The sequence below is a fragment of the Juglans regia genome, chromosome 8 (assembly GCF_001411555.2).
Source record: "Juglans regia cultivar Chandler chromosome 8, Walnut 2.0, whole genome shotgun sequence".
In the NCBI taxonomy this organism is placed as follows: Eukaryota; Viridiplantae; Streptophyta; class Magnoliopsida; order Fagales; family Juglandaceae; genus Juglans; species Juglans regia.
Genome location: NC_049908.1, coordinates 9348205 through 9368931, shown reverse-complemented (window position 1 = coordinate 9368931; position 20727 = coordinate 9348205). Strand labels below are relative to the sequence as shown.

General features: G+C 33.9%; 3 protein-coding genes across 3 annotated transcripts; 1 reads left to right on the top strand and 2 right to left on the bottom strand.

Moving 5' to 3' along the window:
• The first annotated feature begins 1735 nt into the window (after positions 1-1735).
• On the top strand, positions 1736-4124 carry LOC109000474 (S-adenosylmethionine synthase 1). The gene is made up of 2 exons (XM_018977345.2): positions 1736-1834; positions 2730-4124. The coding sequence occupies exon 2, from the start codon at positions 2739-2741 to the stop codon at positions 3918-3920; it is 1182 nt and encodes a 393-aa protein (XP_018832890.1). The 5' UTR covers positions 1736-1834; positions 2730-2738; the 3' UTR covers positions 3921-4124.
• Positions 4125-10150: 6026 nt separating this feature from the next.
• Positions 10151-14715, bottom strand: LOC108999620 (glucan endo-1,3-beta-D-glucosidase-like). The gene is made up of 3 exons (XM_035692751.1): positions 14698-14715; positions 11103-11409; positions 10151-10219 (listed from the first exon to the last, which is right to left on the bottom strand). The coding sequence occupies exons 1-3, from the start codon at positions 14713-14715 to the stop codon at positions 10191-10193; spliced, it is 354 nt and encodes a 117-aa protein (XP_035548644.1). The 3' UTR covers positions 10151-10190.
• Positions 14716-16302: 1587 nt separating this feature from the next.
• LOC109017247 (major pollen allergen Ole e 10-like) lies at positions 16303-18866 on the bottom strand. The gene is made up of 4 exons (XM_035693421.1): positions 18620-18866; positions 18148-18224; positions 17404-17710; positions 16303-16558 (listed from the first exon to the last, which is right to left on the bottom strand). The coding sequence occupies exons 1-4, from the start codon at positions 18702-18704 to the stop codon at positions 16530-16532; spliced, it is 498 nt and encodes a 165-aa protein (XP_035549314.1). The 5' UTR covers positions 18705-18866; the 3' UTR covers positions 16303-16529.
• Between the last annotated feature and the right edge of the window lie 1861 nt (positions 18867-20727).

The window sequence follows — 20727 nt, the reverse complement described above, 5'->3', positions numbered from 1 at the left end:
AAAAAACTTACAATGTCAGTACTTACCAGATTAAAAACAAATTAAAGCAAAGAAAATGGACAAAACCGTAAAAAGCCCAAGCCAACGGCTCAAGCTAAGAAGCGGATGACCAGTTAGGGTAGGTGAATCAACCGGTGTTTCCCGGTAAATAGCTAACTGAGATAGCACAATTAGCAGTCAAGATTATAAAAAATCAGGCAAACTGTCGTTTCCTTCTCACCAACCCCCAAACCAACCAAAATCCGACGGCACTGATTCCTTATTCCCCTGTGGCTGTATTGATTTTTTTAAGTGTAGTAATTTAAAGAAGTAATTTAAAGTATATTGATTTTGTTTTAAAATATTTAAATATATTAAAAAATATATAAAAAAAAATTTAAAAAGCACAAATTGGTTAAATAGAGCGGACTACTCTGAGTGATAGAGTAGCCCGACTCCTGGGACAAATTAAGCACTCTTGAGTTTTATAATTTTATTTTTTTCTCCAAATTTCTTAACTTCATATTATGTTATTTCGGTTTGTCAATTGAATATTTTGTCGGACTTTAAAAGAAATGTTGATGTAATATATATGTTATATAACTGAGGTGAGAGATGAGAATTTTTACTATTATTTACAAATCATTTAGACTCATCTCATATTATCTCAATATCTAAACGGGTCCAAGTGATCTCTAAGTTTCTCGACCGAGTTCTAAAGTTTAAATTGTAAGAGAGATGAATATATGAAATTGGCACTGTAGTTTTATTAAACAATTAATGTTGTTTAAAAAATTTATTGAGGCAACTATATATTATTTGGAATCCACTTTACTTAGATTCCTAAAAAGATAAAATACCAAATTCAATAAATATATAGTAAAAGAGTAATGCTAATTACTAGATACAGTTCTAAGTTGCATATTCTTTTTGAAAAAAATAGAATTCTTCAAAAAAATATGATTTTTTTTATGTGGATTTTAAATTTGTCGAATTTTTTCATGTTAGGTGAAAGCTTTTGAGAGAGGGAGAGAGAGAGGGGAGGGGGTCACTTTGACTTAAATTTTATAACGACCTAATTTTTATAAATTATTTTATAAAAATATTCTTAATTTAAAATAAAGTTGTGTGAAGAATTGTGAAAATGATACTTATACGTGAATTCTTATGGTTTTAAAAAAAATTATTAAAATTTTCATCTAATTTTTTAATTTGTTAATTGACTGTGATGAAATAATTAGAAGGTTATAGCAATTCAATGGGTATGAAATAAACCCTAACAATTATAGAAATAAAAATTTTATTTTTAAGTCGGTGTATATAATATATTTTATAATGTATTTATTTAGTATAAGTTGATTTAAAATATATATTTAAAATTTAAATCTTACCATTTTTTATATAAAGGTGAGAAATTTGATTCTGGTTCTATCGTTTTATTTTATACTATTTGATAAAAAAATTATCCAAATCTTACTTTAATTTTAAGAGAAATATTATACATCAGTTATTATTCATTCTCATATTTTATATTTATAATAATTTTTTTTATAAATATTTTTTATAAAATATAGAGTATAAAGTAATAAATAGTAATTGATTATGATATAAAAAATGTTAATAACGCCGCCTACACAGCATACGAGATTCCCTCGATACATGAGAAAAGAATGAAAAAAATAAATAAATTGGAATCACGAAGCGTACAGTCCGGTAACCGGTCGCATCGGCTGTTGGGTCTATAAATAGCGGGCGTTGTGAGGTTATAAAACTCGTCGAGTTCCGCTTGTTTGGGCGCAGTTCATACACGAATCCATAGTCGAGCTTCAGATCTGCTCCAACCCACAACCTACAGGTACCCTTCTCTCGCTTCTGAAAGGGGCATTTGGATTTGGGTTTTCTTAGTTTTGCCTGTTAGCGTTTGCAGATCTGCGGAGTATGTTCTTTAGTTTGGTCGTTTGCTGTGTGTAGAGTATGTGTGGGAGAGTTTAGTTTACCGTTGGGTTTGGATACTTTTTTTTAAAGGATCTCGAAGACTCGCAACATTGTAAGACTTTGTGGCAGATCGGATTGTGTGGCTTGTCTGTAGTTGAACATGGCTTATTGATTTTGCCATTTGAGCCTGTGTTTCTCTCATTTTGGGGTGTTTTTTCGTTTTCGGTACTCAACTTTTGAGTTGTATCAGTCTCTCGTGATTTTACCATGTTTTCAAGATCTGTCAATGGGGTCTCTGTTTCTTTTGGGGTTGGAACATTCCCACAAGAGATGAAGCAGGTCACTATGTAACAGACTGTATTTTGTCAAACTTCTTAAATTCTCGAGGGCTCAGCTTCTTTGTTTGGTTGATAAATTTATTGCTTCAATGAAGTTCTAGAATTACAAGTTATGCTTTATGACACGGTAGATTTGGTCATGGATGGTGGTAGTTGAGATCAATATTGCTCCTTGGGGTTTTGGATTGATTAAGGAATCTGATACGTTTGGTCCTCTTATAATTGATCTTTTTGCGAATGTAAACTTTCTGGAATTCATGAAGATAACATTGGTTTAGGATTCTCCCTTATTTTATTATCTGTTCGCATGAAGGGTAACGAACTTTTATCAACCATAAAGGATATACCTTTTTCTGAATTCTATATCCGTCAATTTTGATTAGACCTCTCTTCAATTACCAAGCGAACATTTTGTGTGATAAGTGCTCCTTTTTGCCATATTAAGTTGTTTCAGAGTGTATTTTTATTGATATGTAGCTCAAGAGAATGGAGACCTTCCTATTCACCTCTGAATCCGTCAACGAGGGTCACCCCGACAAGCTGTGCGACCAGATCTCTGATGCGGTGCTCGACGCCTGTCTTGCTCAGGACCCTGACAGCAAGGTTGCCTGTGAGACATGCACCAAGACCAACATGGTCATGGTCTTTGGAGAGATCACTACCAAGGCCAACGTAGACTATGAGAAGATTGTCCGTGATACATGCCGAGCTATTGGATTTGTTTCTGATGATGTCGGTCTCGATGCCGACAACTGCAAGGTCCTGGTCAACATTGAGCAGCAGAGCCCTGATATTGCCCAGGGCGTCCACGGCCACTTCACCAAGCGCCCTGAGGAGATTGGTGCTGGTGACCAGGGACACATGTTCGGTTATGCCACAGATGAGACCCCTGAATATATGCCTCTTAGCCACGTCCTTGCAACCAAGCTTGGAGCTCGCCTCACTGAAGTCAGGAAGAATGGCACCTGCCCCTGGTTGAGACCAGATGGTAAGACCCAAGTGACTGTTGAGTACTACAATGACAATGGTGCCATGGTTCCAGTCCGTGTTCACACTGTTCTCATCTCCACTCAACATGATGAGACTGTCACAAACGATGAGATTGCTGCTGACCTTAAGAAGCATGTTATCAAGCCTGTCATCCCTGAGAAGTACCTTGATGAGAAGACCATCTTCCACCTTAACCCTTCAGGCCGATTTGTCATTGGTGGCCCTCATGGTGATGCAGGTCTCACTGGACGTAAAATCATCATCGACACTTATGGTGGCTGGGGAGCCCATGGTGGTGGTGCTTTTTCTGGAAAGGACCCTACGAAGGTGGACAGGAGTGGTGCCTACATTGTTAGGCAAGCTGCCAAGAGTATTGTCGCCAATGGGCTTGCTCGCAGGTGCCTCGTTCAGGTCTCTTATGCCATTGGTGTGCCTGAGCCTTTGTCAGTCTTTGTTGACACATATGGGACCGGAAAAATTCCTGACAAGGAGATCCTCAAGCTTGTAAAAGAGACCTTCGACTTCAGGCCTGGAATGATAACTATTAACCTGGACCTCAAGAGGGGAGGCAATGGTAGATTTTTGAAGACTGCTGCCTATGGACACTTCGGAAGAGATGATTCAGACTTTACCTGGGAGGTTGTGAAGCCCCTCAAGTGGGAGAAGCCCCAATCTTAAGATGCATCTATGATTTACCATGTCTATGCTTCTTATTGCATGTTTTATTGGTACTGGATGAATAATTTGCGTGTTTACTTGCTGCTCTAATCCCTTACCTAAGATTCCCATTTCTATTTTCTTTTTTTTTTTTTTTTTTTTGGATTTTGAATTTTATGTAATCGTGTTATATACAATGAAAAAATGCCTGCAGATTTCGTCCTATTGATGGCACTCTAGTTAGTAAGAGCCGGTTGTGATTGCTAGCATAAGAGTAACTTATCAAAAAAGGGATTGCTAGCATAAGAGTATTAAGGGAGCAACAAATTGTATTGTTGTGTTCTCTGGAAACGTCCCCTTTATCTTTATCTTTGTGGTATTCAATAACTGAGGATGCCGTCTTCAGGAGGAGAGATGCCCGTCAATGCTGATGTGAGATGAGGTGGATGTACGGTGAGATGACTTTATTCTGTTTGGATACAATAAGTATTTTATCTTATTTAATTATTATAATTATTTTAAATTTTTATATAAAATATAATAAATAATTTAATTTTTTTAAATTTAAAAAATAAATAATATTAAAAATAATATTTTAATAATATTTTATTCAACTTTTAATTTTTATCTCAATTCATTTCATCTCAACTTATTATCCAAACTGCACTTTAGATCTCTACTTTGAGCATTGACATTGCCGATGCATATCCAAATTTTGCCTAACAATTAATGAAATGGTCTAGTCAAAACTTTTCAGTTCCACTTTTAAGCTATAGTAACTCCAAACTCTTTTCCAAGTTTGGCGTCGCATTGTTCATCTCCAAAAGCAAGTTTTTATTCTCAAATTCCTTCCAAGATCCTAGTTCCCTCATTTTCAGTTCCCCCATGATTGATGTCTTTTTTCATCTTCCTTTTCTCTCGTCGAACCCCCTTTCCACATTCACATAACCCCCGACACCCCCATTTTTCCTCTTCCTTCTCTCCATTGCCGAACCTTCTTCCGTTCTCCCTTCCCTTCTTTTTCTCTCCATTTCTCTCTTCCCTTGCGGAACACTCACTCCCTCCCCTTCTCTCTGTTTTTTCTTTTTCTTTCAGTTTCGTTTCATTTTTTTCCAGCCTTTTTTTTCTCTCTGCGCCGAGGAACACAAAGCTTGGATAGTCTTCAACCATTGCAAGAGGAAATCGACAGCTGTAACAACTACGAACGTTGGATATTGGTTGCTCGATTTTTGCCCTAGACTGCCTCGATTAAAGTCTTCTTCCCTCGATTTCTATTGTGCTTCACAAGGGTAAATTTTTTGCATCCATTCTTTAATTTTCTATTTCTGTGGAAGTGTTTGTTTGCTTGAACTAGTCTAAATCTTGTGGTAGTTGGGAAAACATATGTGATCGTTTTGGGGGTTTGCTCGATTTCTATGTCATTTTTCAGAACCTCTCTCTCAGCTGGACTGTGTTTTGGTTTGCATAATATGATTATTTTGTTCAGAATCTCCCTCTTGGTCATGAATTTGTTTGTATTATTAAGAATTTGTTTTGTGGGTTGTTTTGTATTGTTTTGGGCATGGCAGGTGGGACTTCCAAAGTAGGGTCTGCTGTATGCATGATAGTGGTGTTTTTTCATTGTAAAGCTTGAGTTGGGCAAGTAAATTTACATGAATTAGGTAGTACAAAGGAGTAAATGTTTGTGAGTTTGCATATTTGAAATAGCTTCTCCAATTGCTATTTTTCATTGTGCTTGCATGGCTACTCCAATTGTTCATGGATTACTATATGTTCATGGCTGACTCCTTACACACCATTCGATGATGATCCATTCTTCACCACTCTCTTATAAAGTAGAGGAGAAAGTTATAATAGCACCCTAACGTATACGTAACATTTTAATATTGTGGTCCCAGCAACCCCCCTTGACAGTGAAAAGATGCCACCCACAAAAAACATTTAAAGATGTGCATCTTTAATTGTAAAGGAGGATAACATTTTCGTCTCCGTTTGGCTCAACTGATAAAAAATCCACTCAAATGTGGGACATAATTTCAGATTTTTATCATGAGTATTAAAAAACCAAACACTGTGAACTATTCTACAGTGTCTTTGATGAATCGCTGGTCCTCGATCCAGAAATGCACAAATAATTTTTGTGCATTTTTAGCACAGATAGATTCATTGCAATAGAGCAAGTCAATGTATGTAGCCTTTTCCTTTAATTATGCAATTTTGTAGAGTTGGTTTATAAACTAACAAAATTCCTTCACATTTTCATATTGAGAAGGCAAAACTTATGTACAAAGAGATGGAGAATGCAAATTTCACAATGGAGCACTGTTGGTGTGTTTTGAGACACCAACCCAAATGGCAGTAGCACATTGTGACCCTTTGTACGTGGAGAAGGCCACACGATAAACGTCCTACCATTGAGCAAGAAAGTCAAGTTGCCGGTGACTCTGTGGAGGAGAACGTGGAGGTTCTTGGTGAGAGACTTCTAGGCAAAAAAACCAAGAAAGAAAGGAAGAGGAAGCGGAAGTCCTGGGAATAAAACATGGCCTTAGCTCGAATGACGGAGGTGAGACACCTGTGTATGATAGAGTGGAGAGCAGCTGTGCTGAAGGCAGATCGCAATAAATGTGTAGAATTTCAACTAAAGAAGGAAAAGTTTGAGATGAAGATGATGAGATTGGATCTTACTGGCATGAATGTCATGTAGCAAAAATACTTCCTTAATATTCAAAGGGAAATTTATGAGGCATCGAAGTCCCATTTCAGAGGTACATCTACATCTCTATCCACACCTCATAAAGGTGTGTAACTGGATGGACAGATTATTTAAACTCTGATTTTAGTAGCTGCCCAGCCTCATGTGGGCTGGAGAAACATGTGGCTGGGTAGCAACTATAAGATCTGGTATTTTTGGTTTCTCATGGCTTGTTCTTCTTTTGTGGATGAGATCTGGACAATATATTTTTTGGCTCATATGGACGATTGGTTTTTGTGTTTGACATGGATGATATTCTACTTGTAAATGGATGAGTAGTCTGTGTGGGCTGCTTCTAAATTTTTGTGGAATGCTGGGTTGGATCTTCAATTTCAGATATGTTTTGTATGATTGATTTAGCAAAGTGTTGATGTATGGTCTCTTTGCATGTACTATAAAAATATTAGATGTCCAGATCTCTATGTATGGACAGATTTCCTTCTAAATGTGTTTGCTATAGACTGTGTTTTTATCTTGGACAAATTACTCCAGATTTTCCTCATAGCTATATTAAGTTCTTGCTAAACTTTCATTAGCGGAATGGACAGATTTATATGTTCAGATTATGTTCGTATTTTTCCTGACTAGGCTAGATTATGTTCAGATTTTTTCAATTTTTTATGCTAAACAAGGCTATATTAGGTTGAGAAAAAAATAGTCAGAAAACAATAATTTAAGTAAAAATTAAATTATTAATTAACATGTGGAGTGTAGTTGCAAAATATGGAAAAATTAATATATTAAAAAATATCATTATTAAAATATATAATATTTTATTATTATTTTAATTTTGGGATGGAAAATCCAATGTGATTAATATCTTGAATGGCTTTGACTTTAGCCAAAACCTCTAGTTTTAGCCAAATTTTGGCAATAACTTTGTTTCGACCATTGCCAATGCTCTTACAAGCTTAGTTATTGAGACGTCAAACATATTATTAACGAATAAGTTTATCACATCAGTTATCATTAAAAAAATGTTATTTACCATTCTAGGCCTTGTTTGATTACACAAACTATTTCATCTCATCTCATCTAATCAAATTTTTACACAATATAATAAAGAATTCAATTTTTTTAAATTTCAAAATGAAATAATATTAAAATAATATTCTAATAATATTTTATTCAACTTTTAACTTTCTTTTCATCTCATCTGTGTAACCAAACGAAACTCTGTATATTCCATGCATTCCTTTTGAAAAAATGGATAAATTTAAAACCCACATGAAAAAAATTATTTTTTAATAGTAGATTTCACTTTTTTTTTAAATAGAGTGTAGGGGATTTTTACATTTTAAGACTATATTTAATATTATTTTTAACAAAAATCATGTTCTCACAGTATAACTGTACGTTTATACACCACCAAGTAGTAAAACTCTTTCAACAGTATCCTTCCAACATTAGGTCAGTGATTGGTAGGAGGGGAGTTCCTTTGAGACCAGGCTTGACACTGGGATGGAAGGTAATCTCAAAACTTTTATTCACCTCCTTGGTGATGCAGTTTACCAGGCCTGGAGGTGGTCTAGGCCCCCTTGGTTGATTTTTCGAGAAAAACAGAATAATAATGTCGTCTAGGGAGATCAAAGATACATCTGCCCTTTTTCAAGTATACCGATTGCATCTTAATCATTCGACAATCCTTTTAAGCACCCGAAATTAGGATCTAATAACCCAAAAATTACAACACATTGGCACTGGTACCTGCTGTTCCTTATTCATCTCTCTCACTCATTATCACAGTCAAATTAAGGCTGTCTAAACCAACAAAATTGGCCTTTTATCTTTCGTTACTACTCTGTTTCTTCTCTTTTATTGACATTTCTTGATGAACTTTGGAGAGGCCACTCAGGAAATTGCTTGAACTTTTAAGACTTTGGTGGCATTTACTTCATTCATCTAACAGCTCATTAAGCATTTTCTCACGTGCATCGATGGTAAGCAACTGAGTGAATTACTTCACCAAGCTCTTTTAAATGCAAGTCCAACTCTCTCTTCCATACTATTCCAGCAAGTTTTACTGGTCTCGTTTGGATATTGAATTGAGTTGAGATAAATTGAGATGGTAGAGTGAGTTTTGTGGGATCCATCTAATATGAGTTTAGATGTGTTTGAATATTAAGATGAGTTTATATGTATTTCTGAAATAGCTTTGCTACATGCAACCGAGCGGCAAAATCGTTGGGGAATTGGCTGCCACATCAGCCAATATATTTAAAAAAAAAAAAACAGATGAAACACGAGGGAAGGAGGAAAGAATTCAGAATTATGCAATAGAAAACCCAAAAAGGCTGCTCTGCATTGTAGTCGTTTGAGTTTTGGTTCGCAACCCACTTCAAAGAAAACGTGTGTGTTGAGGATTATGATTACGGAGGTTCGTCTATTTCTGCTCTGCACTATTTATTAAGGGAGAACAAGCTGTTTTTTTTTCCCTTTGGGCAATTTCGCGTCAAAACCAAAACAGAGAAAAACAAAAATGGGTATTAATGAACTCAGAATAAGAGTTTTAAATACAACGAAATTAATTAATTATTTATAAAATCATTATTCATTTGGGTATTTTCTGCAGTTGTTGAGAACTTGAAAATAACGTTCAGAGTTTTCGAATCGATGAACACTGGACATAGTTTAATAACAAGAAATAAATAAATAAATAATTATAGAACTTGTAAAAGAATATTGACTGCTTTCTTTTTGGATTCTCAGATATTTTTTTTGATTCTTTGAAAAGTTTTGGAAGGTTGATTTTTTACGGTGCTTGGGGAAGATGAATGACCTTTTGTGCTTGAGGAGCATTTGTGTTTGAAAGTTGGAAATGAGAAGGATGAAGACGCGGAGAAGAAATGAAGGAAAATTAAATGTTTTGAAAAAGTAAAACGTTACCGTTTTATTTAGTGTCACATAGGACACGGTTATCCAACGGTTTCCTCGTCCGGTTACATTCAGGATTTTTCTTTTTGAAAAGTTGAAAAAGGTTGTAGATCTCACATGTAAAGAGGTGTTGAGTTGAAAAAAGTTGTGGGTCTCACGTATAAAGAGGTTTTGAGTTGAAATGAGTTTAATGATTTGAAAGTTGGATGTTAGACTCAGTTTAAAATTAAATTGAACTGAGTTAATCTTAGTTCAGTCCAAGTTCAAACGAGGCCTAAGAATGCCTATCTTTTGTAATTCCAATCACGCTTCTAAAGAGTATGTGCACCATACTTCCTTTTTACTAATTTTATGTTGATTTTTTTATAAAAACATATGCCCTTTAACTCTTACGAGTGTCTCGAGTGAGAGAGACAGACTTCATATGTCTATCTTCAGTTGAGACTTTCAAGAAAAATTTGATCGAATGTTTTGAATAACATATTATTTCTAACAGCATTTGGATCTTAATTATATCTCAATAAAAACCACTGCTGCCCTCTATTTCTTATTCAATTTTGAGTTATCTCTCTCTTCCCTTTCAACAAGGACTGTGAAAACCTTCTGATTTATTCTTCCGATACAAAGTGTCTTCATTCCTTGACTTCTTATCTTGAGCTCTCTCATCAAGCCGGATACTGACATTTACCAAAAGCTGCCAATGCCAAAACACATCATCAAAGATAACTCAGTTGAAAACCAGTAAACAATCCCCAGCTCAATGATAATGCTGCATTAATCAACAATAATGATAACCTCTTATTTGTTCAACTTTTTTTTCATACTATTAATTCTAGATTTTCTCGATCTTCATCAGTCCATACGTTGACGTGGCATGTTATTAAATAGAAGTCCATTTAAAATTTTAAACAATGAGTTATTTTATTCTTAAGTCAGTAGAGCACACCATCTATATCACTTAAATGATAAGATTTGATTTGTAAGATTCAAATTTTAAAATTTATTGTTCAAATCAAATTATGACATATAAGTACTTTACTAGTTGTGCTTTACACAACAATCTGCTTGAGAATATAATTTTTCTTAATAAATTTAAAAGAAATAACAACATTTTCTTTCTTCCTAGAAAGAATTTGTTAGAGCATTAGTATTGGATTATGCATCTATATATTTGCATAATATGACCTTAAATTGGGCTGTATTGGATTATGCATATCTAAAAATTTATATAGCTATAAATAATGTTTATACAAATTTGAAAATGTACTGTTCACTCTCTAAATCTTATTTTATTACTTTTTTTTCTCTCTCCTCCCCCTATCTCCACCAACGGATATAATTTTAGTGGATGCTAAATGATAGGATAGAATTTACTGTGGTGCTAATGGCAAAATATTAAAAAAAAAAAACATTTTAGGAAATAAATAAATAATAATATTTTATTATTATTTGACTAAAAAATATATAATTTAATATATAAGTTTTTCTTGATATATAAAATCAATCTCTAAAGAATATAATTTTGCATAGGAGAGAAATCAATGCTAGTGGTTAATGTTGGATATATAATTACTTACATGGGTTGTCAGAAACTATGAGACCGGTTCCATTAAAGTCGCAGTTCCAAGGGTGCTTCCCGGAATCCTGGTAGAAGAGATTCATAGCAAATGAAGCATGAGAGACTGCATTGTTTGGATGGAAGCAGCTTCCTCCAAGCTGAATGCTATGACAGTCCACATTATCTTCCCCGCAGCTGTATTCCACGTTGTGAAGAAGTTTATCATTATTTGTCGACGGCTTTGCAATGCACCACGTGTTCGTCGTCGACCCTTTTTCCGTTCGATCAGAAGACAGTACTGCTTCCTTGTCGTCTGCTTTTGCGGGCTACAAAAAATTGGATGTCAAAGAGAGAAATCAGGTCTTGAGGAAAAGAAAACATGATTTTTCTTGAGAAATCATGGGAGATTAATTAAGAAAAGAAATGGCCATTTTTTTTTTTATGGTTGGCTGTTTGCTCAGATGGCTGGGAGAACTCTTTTGGACAAACACTAATCCACCACACCACTCTCAAAATCAAACCTCTTTCAAAGTCCATTGAAGTGGACGTTTTGTTGGTCGGAAGGTTTCCGGAGCTGCTGTTGATGCAGAGATCGAGAGGTTCTCGTGGAAAGCTATAGAAGGTCGGAGTTCCGACACTACATGCGTGTAGAGATCGAGTGGGTCACTCGTGAAGTTGCAAGCCAAGTTTAGGAACTACAAAGGTTTTGTGAGTGTTTCTATATTGGTTGTAATGAACTTTTTCTATAGTGGATTTTAGGTGGTGCCTTACACCCGGAGTGGTTTTAGAATTTGAAGAAGTTCTTCAAATGAGTTTCCACTTCGTGACCAAAATCATTGTGTTAATTATTCTTGTTCATTGATTAACTGTTTATTTGTTTCTGTTTTTGAAAAGACCACAAAAATTGGAATACACCTATTCACCCCCCTCTAGGTGTAGTGATTGGTAGAACCACTGCTTTTTCAAAGTAGAGGAGAAAGTTATAATAGCACCCTAACGTACACGTAACATTTTAATATTGTGGTCCCAGCAACTCCCCTTGACAGTGAAAAGATGCCACCCACAAAAAACATTTAAAGATGTGCATCTTTAATTGTAAAGGAGGATTACATTTTCGTCTCCGTTTGGCTCAACATTAGCATTGATGTTATATAGGATACTGATAAAAAATCCACTCAAATGTGGGACAGAATTTCAGATTTTTATCATGACTATTAAAAAACCAAACACTGTGAACTATTCTACAATGTCTTTGATGAATCGCTGGTTCTCGATCCAGAAATGCACAAATAATTTTTGTGCATTTTTAGTACAGATAGATTCATTGCAATAGAGCAAGTCAATGTATGTAGCCTTTTCCTTTAATTATGCAATTTTGTAGAGTTGGTTTATAAACTAACAAAATTCCTTCACATTTTCATATTGAGAAGGCAAAACTTATGTACAAAGAGATGGAGAATGCAAATTTCACAATGGAGCACTGTTGGTGTGTTTTGAGACACCAACCCAAATGGCAGTAGCACATTGTGACCCTTTGTACGTGGAGAAGGCCACACGATAAACGTCTTACCATTGAGCAAGAAAGTCAAGTTGCCGGTGACTCTGTGGAGGAGAACGTGGAGGTTCTTGGTGAGAGACTTCTAGGCAAAAAAACCAAGAAAGAAAGGGAGAGGAAGCGGAAGTCCTGGGAATAAAACATGGCCTTAGCTCGAATGACGGAGGTGAGACACCTGTGTATGATAGAGTGGAGAGCAGCTGTGCTGAAGGCAGATCGCGATAAATGTGTAGAATTTCAACTAAAGAAGGAAAAGTTTGAGATGAAGATGATGAGATTGGATCTTACTGGCATGAATGTCATGTAGCAAAAATACTTCCTTAATATTCAAAGGGAAATTTATGAGACATCGAAGTCCCATTTCAGAGGTACATCTACATCTCTGTCCACACCTCATAAAGGTGTGTAACTGGATGGACAGATTATTTAAACTCTGATTTTAGTAGCTGCCCAGCCTCATGTGGGCTGGAGAAACATGTGGCTGGGTAGCAACTATAAGATCTGGTATTTTTGGTTTCTCATGGCTTGTTCTTCTTTTGTGGATGAGATCTGGACAATATATTTTTTGGCTCATATGGACGATTGGTTTTTGTGTTTGACATGGATGATATTCTACTTGTAAATGGATGAGTAGTTTGTGTGGGCTGCTTCTAAATTTTTGTGGAATGCTGGGTTGGATCTTCAATTTCAGATATGTTTTGTATGATTGATTCAGCAAAGTGTTGATGTATGGTCTCTTTGCATGTACTATAAAAATATTAGATGTCCAGATCTCTATGTATGGACAGATTTCCTTCTAAATGTGTTTGCTATAGACTGTGTTTTTATCTTGGACAAATTACTCCAGATTTTCCTCATAGCTATATTAAGTTCTTGCTAAACTTTCATTAGCGGAATGGACAGATTTATATGTTCAGATTATGTTCTTATTTTTCCTGACTAGGCTAGATTATGTTCAGATTTTTTCAATTTTTTATGCTAAACAAGGCTATATTAGGTTGAGAAAAAAATAGTCAGAAAACAATAATTTAAGTAAAAATTAAATTATTAATTAACATGTGGAGTGTAGTTGCAAAATATGGAAAAAATAATATATTAAAAAATATCATTATTAAAATATATAATATTTTATTATTATTTTGACTTTGAGATGGATAATCCAATGTGAATTAATATCTTGAATGGCGTTGACTTTAGCCAAAACCTCTAGTTTTAGCCAAATTTTGGCAATAACTTTGGTTAGACCATTGCCATTGCTCTTATAAGCTTAGTTATTGAGACGTCAAACATATTATTAACGAATAAGTTTATCACATCAATTATCATTAAAAAAATGTTATTTACCATTCTAGGCTTTGTTTGATTACACAAACCATCTCTTCTCATCTAATCAAATTTTTACACAAAATATAATAAAGAACTCAATTTTTTTAAATTTCAAAATGAAATAATATTAAAATAATATTCTAATAATATTTTATTCAACTTTTAACTTTCTTTTCATCTCATCTGTGTAACCAAACGAAACTTTGTATGTTCCATGCATTCCTTTTGAAAAAATGGATAAATTTAAAACCCACATGAAAAAAATTATTTTTTAATAATAGATTTCACTTTTTTTTTAAATAGAGTGTAGGGGATTTTTACATTTTAAGACTATATTTAATATTATTCTTAAAAAAATCATGTTCTCACAGTATAACTGTACGTTTATACACCACCAAGTAGTAAAACTCTTTCAACAGTATCCTTCCAACATTAGGTCAGTGATTGGTAGGAGGGGAGTTCCTTTGAGACCAGGCTTGACACTGGGATGGAAGGTAATCTCAAAACTTTTATTCACCTCCTTGGTGATGCAGTTTACCAGGCCTGGAGGTGGTCCAGGCCCCCTTGGTTGATTTTTCGAGAAAAACAGAATAATAATGTCGTCTAGGGAGATCAAAGATACATCTGCCCTTTTTCATGTATACCGATTGCATCTTAATCATTCGACAATCCTTTTAAGCACCCGAAATTAGGATCTAATAACCCAAAAATTACAACACATTGGCACTGGTACCTGCTGTTCCTTATTCATCTCTCTCACTCATTATCACAGTCAAATTAAGGCTGTCTAAACCAACAAAATTGGCCTTTTATCTTTCGTTACTACTCTGTTTCTTCTCTTTTATTGACATTTCTTGATGAACTTTGGAGAGGCCACTCAGGAAATTGCTTGAACTTTTAAGACTTTGGTGGCATTTACTTCATTCATCTAACAGCTCATTAAGCATTTTCTCACGTGCATCGATGGTAAGCAACTGAGTGAATTACTTCACCAAGCTCCTTTAAATGCAAGTCCAACTCTCTCTTCCATACTATTCCAGCAAGTTTTACTGGTCTCGTTTGGATGTTGAATTGAGTTGAGATAAATTGAGATGGTAGAGTGAATTTTGTGGGATCCATCTAATATGAGTTTAGATGTGTTTGAATATTAAGATGAGTTTATATGTATTTCTGAAATAGCTTTGCTACATGCAACCGAGCGGCAAAATCGTTGGGGACTCGGCTGCCACATCAGCCAATATATTTAAAAAAAAAAAAACAGATGAAACACGAGGGAAGGAGGAAAGAATTCAGAATTATGCAATAGAAAACCCAAAAAGGCTGCTCTGCATTGTAGTCGTTTGAGTTTTGGTTCGCAACCCACTTCAAAGAAAACGTGTGTGTTGAGGATTATGATTACGGAGGTTCGTCTATTTCTGCTCTGCACTATTTATTAAGGGAGAACAAGCTGTTTTTTTTTCCCTTTGGGCAATTTTGCGTCAAAACCAAAACAGAGAAAAACAAAAATGGGTATTAATGAACTCAGAATAAGAGTTTTAAATACAATGAAATTAATTATTTATTTATAAAATCATTATTCATTTGGGTATTTTCTGCGGTCGTTGAGAACTTGAAAATAACGTTCAGAGTTTTCGAATCGATGAACACTGGACATAGTTTAATAACAAGAAATAAATAAATAAATAATTATAGAACTTGTAAAAGAACATTGACTGCTTTCTTTTTGGATTCTCAGATATTTTTTTTGATTCTTTGAAAAGTTTTGGAAGGTTGATTTTTTACGGTGCTTGGGGAAGATGAATGACCTTTTGTGCTTGAGGAGCATTTGTGTTTGAAAGTTGGAAATGAGAAGGATGAAGACGCGGAGAAGAAATGAAGGAAAATTAAATGTTTTGAAAAAGTAAAACGTTACCGTTTTATTTAGTGTCACATAGGACACGGTTATCCAACGGTTTCTTCGTCCGGTTACATTCAGCATTTTTCTTTTTGAAAAGTTGAAAAAGGTTGTAGATCTCACATGTAAAGAGGTGTTGAGTTGAAAAAAATTATGGGTCTCACGTATAAAGAGGTTTTGAGTTGAAATGAATTTAATGATTTGAAAGTTGGATGTTAAACTCAGTTTAAAATTAAATTGAATTGAGTTAATCTTAGTTCAGTCCAAGTTCAAACGAGGCCTAAGAATGCCTATCTTTTGTAATTCCAATCACGCTTCTAAAGAGTATGTGCACCATACTTCCTTTTTACTAATTTTATGTTGATTTTTTTATAAAAACATATGCCCTTTAACTCTTACGAGTGTCTCGAGTGAGAGAGACAGACTTCATATGTCTATCTTCAGTTGAGACTTTCAAGAAAAATTTGATCGAATGTTTTGAATAACATATTATTTCTAACAGCATTTGGATCTTAATTATATCTCAATAAAAACCACTGCTGCCCTCTATTTCTTATTCAATTTTGAGTTATCTCTCTCTTCCCTTTCAACAAGGACTCTGAAAACCTTCTGATTTATTCTTCCGATACAAAGTGTCTTCATTCCTTGACTTCTTATCTTGAGCTCTCTCATCAAGCCGGATACTGACATTTACCAAAAGCTGCCAATGCCAAAACACATCATCAAAGATAACTCAGTTGAAAACCAGTAAACAATCCTCAGCTCAATGATAATGCTGCATTAATCAACAATAATGATAACCTCTTATTTGTTCAACTTTTTTTTCATACTATTAATTCTAGATTTTCTCGATCTTCATCAGTCCATACGTTGACGTGGCATGTTATTAAATAGAAGTCCATTTAAAATTTTAAACAATGAGTTATTTTATTCTCAAGTCAGTAGAGCACACCATCTATATCACTTAAATGATAAGATTTGATTTGTAAGATTCAAATTTTAAAATTTATCGTTCAAATCAAATTATGACATATAAGTACTTTACTAGTTGTGCTTTACACAACAATCTGCTTGAGAATATAATTTTTCTTAATAAATTTAAAAGAAATAACAACATTTTCTTTCTTCCTAGAAAGAATTTGTTAGAGCATTAGTATTTGATTATGCATATCTAAAAATTTATATAGCTATAAATAATGTTTATACAAATTTGAAAATGTACTGTTCACTCTCTAAATCTTATTTTATTACTTTTTCTCTCTCTCCTCCCCCTATCTCCACCAACGGATATAATTTTAGAAAAAAATTTTAGTGAATGCTAAATGATAGGATAGAATTTACTGTGGTGCTAATGGCAAAATATAAAAAAAAAAAAAATATTTTAGGAAATAAATAAATAATAATATTTTATTATTATTTGACTAAAAAATATATAATTTAATATATAAGTTTTTCTTGATATATAAAATCAATCTCTAAAGAATATAATTTTGCATAGGAGAGAAATCAATGCTAGTGGTTAATGTTGGATATATAATTACTTACATGGGTTGTCAGAAACTATGAGACCGGTTCCATTAAAGTCGCAGTTCCAAGGGTGCTTCCCGGAATCCTGGTAGAAGAGATTCATAGCAAATGAAGCATGAGAGACTGCATTGTTTGGATGGAAGCAGCTTCCTCCAAGCTGAATGCTATGACAGTCCACATTATCTTCCCCGCAGCTGTATTCCACGTTGTGAAGAAGTTTATCATTATTTGTCGACGGCTTTGCAATGCACCACGTGTTCGTCGTCGACCCTTTTTCCGTTCGATCAGAAGACAGTACTGCTTCCTTGTCGTCTGCTTTTGCGGGCTACAAAAAATTGGATGTCAAAGAGAGAAATCAGGTCTTGAGGAAAAGAAAACATGATTTTTCTTGAGAAATCATGGGAGATTAATTAAGAAAAGAAATGGCCATTTTTTTTTTTATGGTTGGCTGTTTGCTCAGATGGCTGGGAGAACTGAAGTGTTGTTTAGATATAAAATAATAAAATCTAATTATTCTTAGTTTAAACTTTTAGAATAAGTAGTGATTTCATATGTTATCATAATAGAGGTTTTGAGTTTGAATTTTGACTCTATGCTTTATCTAATTTAATTAAATATTTCACTTGTTGAACCTACTCGTTTACGGAAAATCTGATCCACAAGTGATAAAAAGTGTTAAGATATATAATAATAAAATCTATCTCTTTCTATCGATTTAAGTATTTTAGATAAGCGATATCTTTACAAGTGTTAAAGAATTACCTGCAGCTTTTTCCCCTTCAGATGTGATCTTGAAAAAGCTACTTGCAGCCTTTTCTCATTTACATGCGTCCTTGACTCTGCATGGCGAATTACGAAGCTTAGAGGTGCAAAAAAGTTACAATATTCAGCCCCAAAATCATGGACGGTCCCTAAAGTTTAAATTGATAAGAAAATATGGGCTTGATTAGTTAAGTACCCAACATATAGAATATTTAATTGAATCGAAGATTAAAGGATCAGTGTTCAAACTCAAGATAACTTCTTTAATACCATGTTAATTTGCCATTACTTCGAAATTGTTGCTTGCTACTGGCACATGTCATCAGTGTTACTATAACGAAATAATCATTGATCTTTCATATATATATGCACCTCCTTAATCCCATTTGGTTAGGTGCATGTTAGAAATAATCAATAATATGCAAAATGCTGAATAAGAGAGGTCTAGGAAGTAATGAAAAGCAAGACACACCAGAGCAAGCAGCGAAAGACAGAAGAAACGCCAATGCCAGAGGAAGGATTATTGCCAATGTCCCTCTAGCGATCTTCATTTTCATCTGTCACTGTAAAAGCAGACCCAACACAGAGAGAGAGAGAGAGAGAGAGAGAGAGAGAGAGACAGAAAGAGGGAGATTAGTGAAGAGGGCATGCACAGTCGAGAGGTAGATATAACTGGTGCCAGAGAATGCGCTACAGATGGTTAAAAATGGAAACTAACAGCACCAGTACTAGTGCCCTGCTGTAAAGAGGATGGTTAAAGACAGAATGAGTTTATAATTACCAGCTTGGATATGGCAGAGAGCTAGAGACTGTGGACTGGACTAATTGGTTAGTTTTAAGAACGTAGGACTGAGAAAGTATTCAATTTTCGGTGTCATGTGCCTGTTTTGATAGTTTGAGGTGCAAAGTATAAACTTTTGGTAGGTGGAGAGTGTCAAGTGTCCTTTTCTTCTTTTTTTTTTTTTCCGAGTAATGATATACCCACAACATTTTATACAACACATTATACAACAATGTGTTAAATGAGGAGTATTTTTGTAAAACATTTTATAAAAGTAACATAATTTTACAAAATTATCCATCATTTAACACATTGTTGTACAATGTGTTGTACAAAATGTTGTGGGTTAATTATTTTTCATAAAGAAATTATACAAACGTAAATCCATAAACTGACATGATTTCATGAAATCTGTTAGATCTACTTTATAATAAAAATAACTTCACAATCTGACTTATCACATCAAGATACGTTAGTTTGTAACTTTACTTTTGTATAATTCATTTGTGGTTAAAGTATTTTCCGTGTATATATATATATATATATATATATGTATTTAACCTCCATATTGCTTCAAAATTTCTCCTTTCCCTTTCAATTCAAACCAAATTGTAATATATTGACTCTTAAAATGAAGATGAAAAAGGTAAACGTCACATAGCATGAACCATCAAATACATTGCAAATTATTTCTTAAAATGATAACTTTTAGTAATTTGATAGATGTTTTGGTTTATAGAAATCAAATCAACGAACCTTATCTTTCATGTATGTCTATATATTATTCCCCACCTCTCTCTCACGTCATTCCTGTTTGTCAACTAACACATTCCATTCCAATGTGCCCTTTTACCTACTGGTTTTGGGTTAAACGGGCATGGCTGCCCTTCAGGCTCACACCTCTTTCATGTCGGAGCATCTGAATAGGCATTATTCTGCTCCAATGGAATCAATCATAACCCAAAACGAGGAAATTAGCTTTCAGGAACAAAATTCAAAACTTTTGAAAATTTTTCATCTAATTCCATCTCATCGTTTCAACTTGAATTGACGAATAATGCTAGTCACCACTGGGGGCTCTTGCTGGGAGCTTCCGTTGGGCTTTTTTAGCATGTATTTTTTGTGTGTTTTTTATAGTTATTTTTTTATATAAATTTTTTTAACAATTTTAAATATTTAAAAAAATATAAAAAATTTACAACATCATTAAAAAATACTTATTTAATTACGAAGTAAAATAAAAAGAGAAATTCTATTTACAGTCCTCAAGTGGAGATTGCATGTGCAGACACATTATTAAATATGAGAAAATATCATTTTAAGATGGATAATTTTATAATTTTAAAAAATTTTAAAATTAAAATAGTTTAAACTTATATTGCAATCTTCATTTAAAACTATACCTAGGAATGCGGATACTCTTAAGTATAGAGTCAGGCATACAGCACTCTCGCCGAGCTGGCCTTCACACACAGTGGGACCTACAACATTAACTAATTAAAGTCACGCCGTTGTTATAATTCTTTTTATTAAAAAGTATTATCAAAACAAACTTTCTTTCTATAATTCTTTTTATGTATTTAACGTTTTTCTTTGGGATAGGTAAAGTTCAGGTAACTTATCAAAGTTCCAACCATGCGATATATATAGTTACATGAAATTAAATTATTTTATCTCATCTCATATAATTATTATAAATTTTTTAAACTTTCACACAAAATATAATAAACAATTCAACTTTTTCAAATTCTAAAATAAAAATAATAGAAAAATTTTATACATCATACTACCATTTCACT

What these genes read in the sequence shown, in the direction of transcription:
- LOC109000474 (XM_018977345.2), top strand. Translation starts at nt 2,739, where the DNA reads ATGGAGACCTTCCTATTCACCTCTGAATCCGTCAACGAGGGTCACCCC.
- LOC108999620 (XM_035692751.1), bottom strand. An exon ending in CATAGTTTCTGACAACCCAT is followed by an intron (nt 10,220 to 11,102) that starts GTAAGTAATTAT and finishes TGGCATTGGCAG; the next exon opens with CTTTTGGTAAATGTCAGTAT.
- LOC109017247 (XM_035693421.1), bottom strand. Translation starts at nt 18,704, where the DNA reads ATGAAAATGAAGATCGCTAGAGGGACATTGGCAATAATCCTTCCTCTG. An exon ending in GTCTTTCGCTGCTTGCTCTG is followed by an intron (nt 18,225 to 18,619) that starts GTGTGTCTTGCT and finishes TTCGCCATGCAG; the next exon opens with AGTCAAGGACGCATGTAAAT. An exon ending in TGAAGGGGAAAAAGCTGCAG is followed by an intron (nt 17,711 to 18,147) that starts GTAATTCTTTAA and finishes AATTTTTTGTAG; the next exon opens with CCCGCAAAAGCAGACGACAA.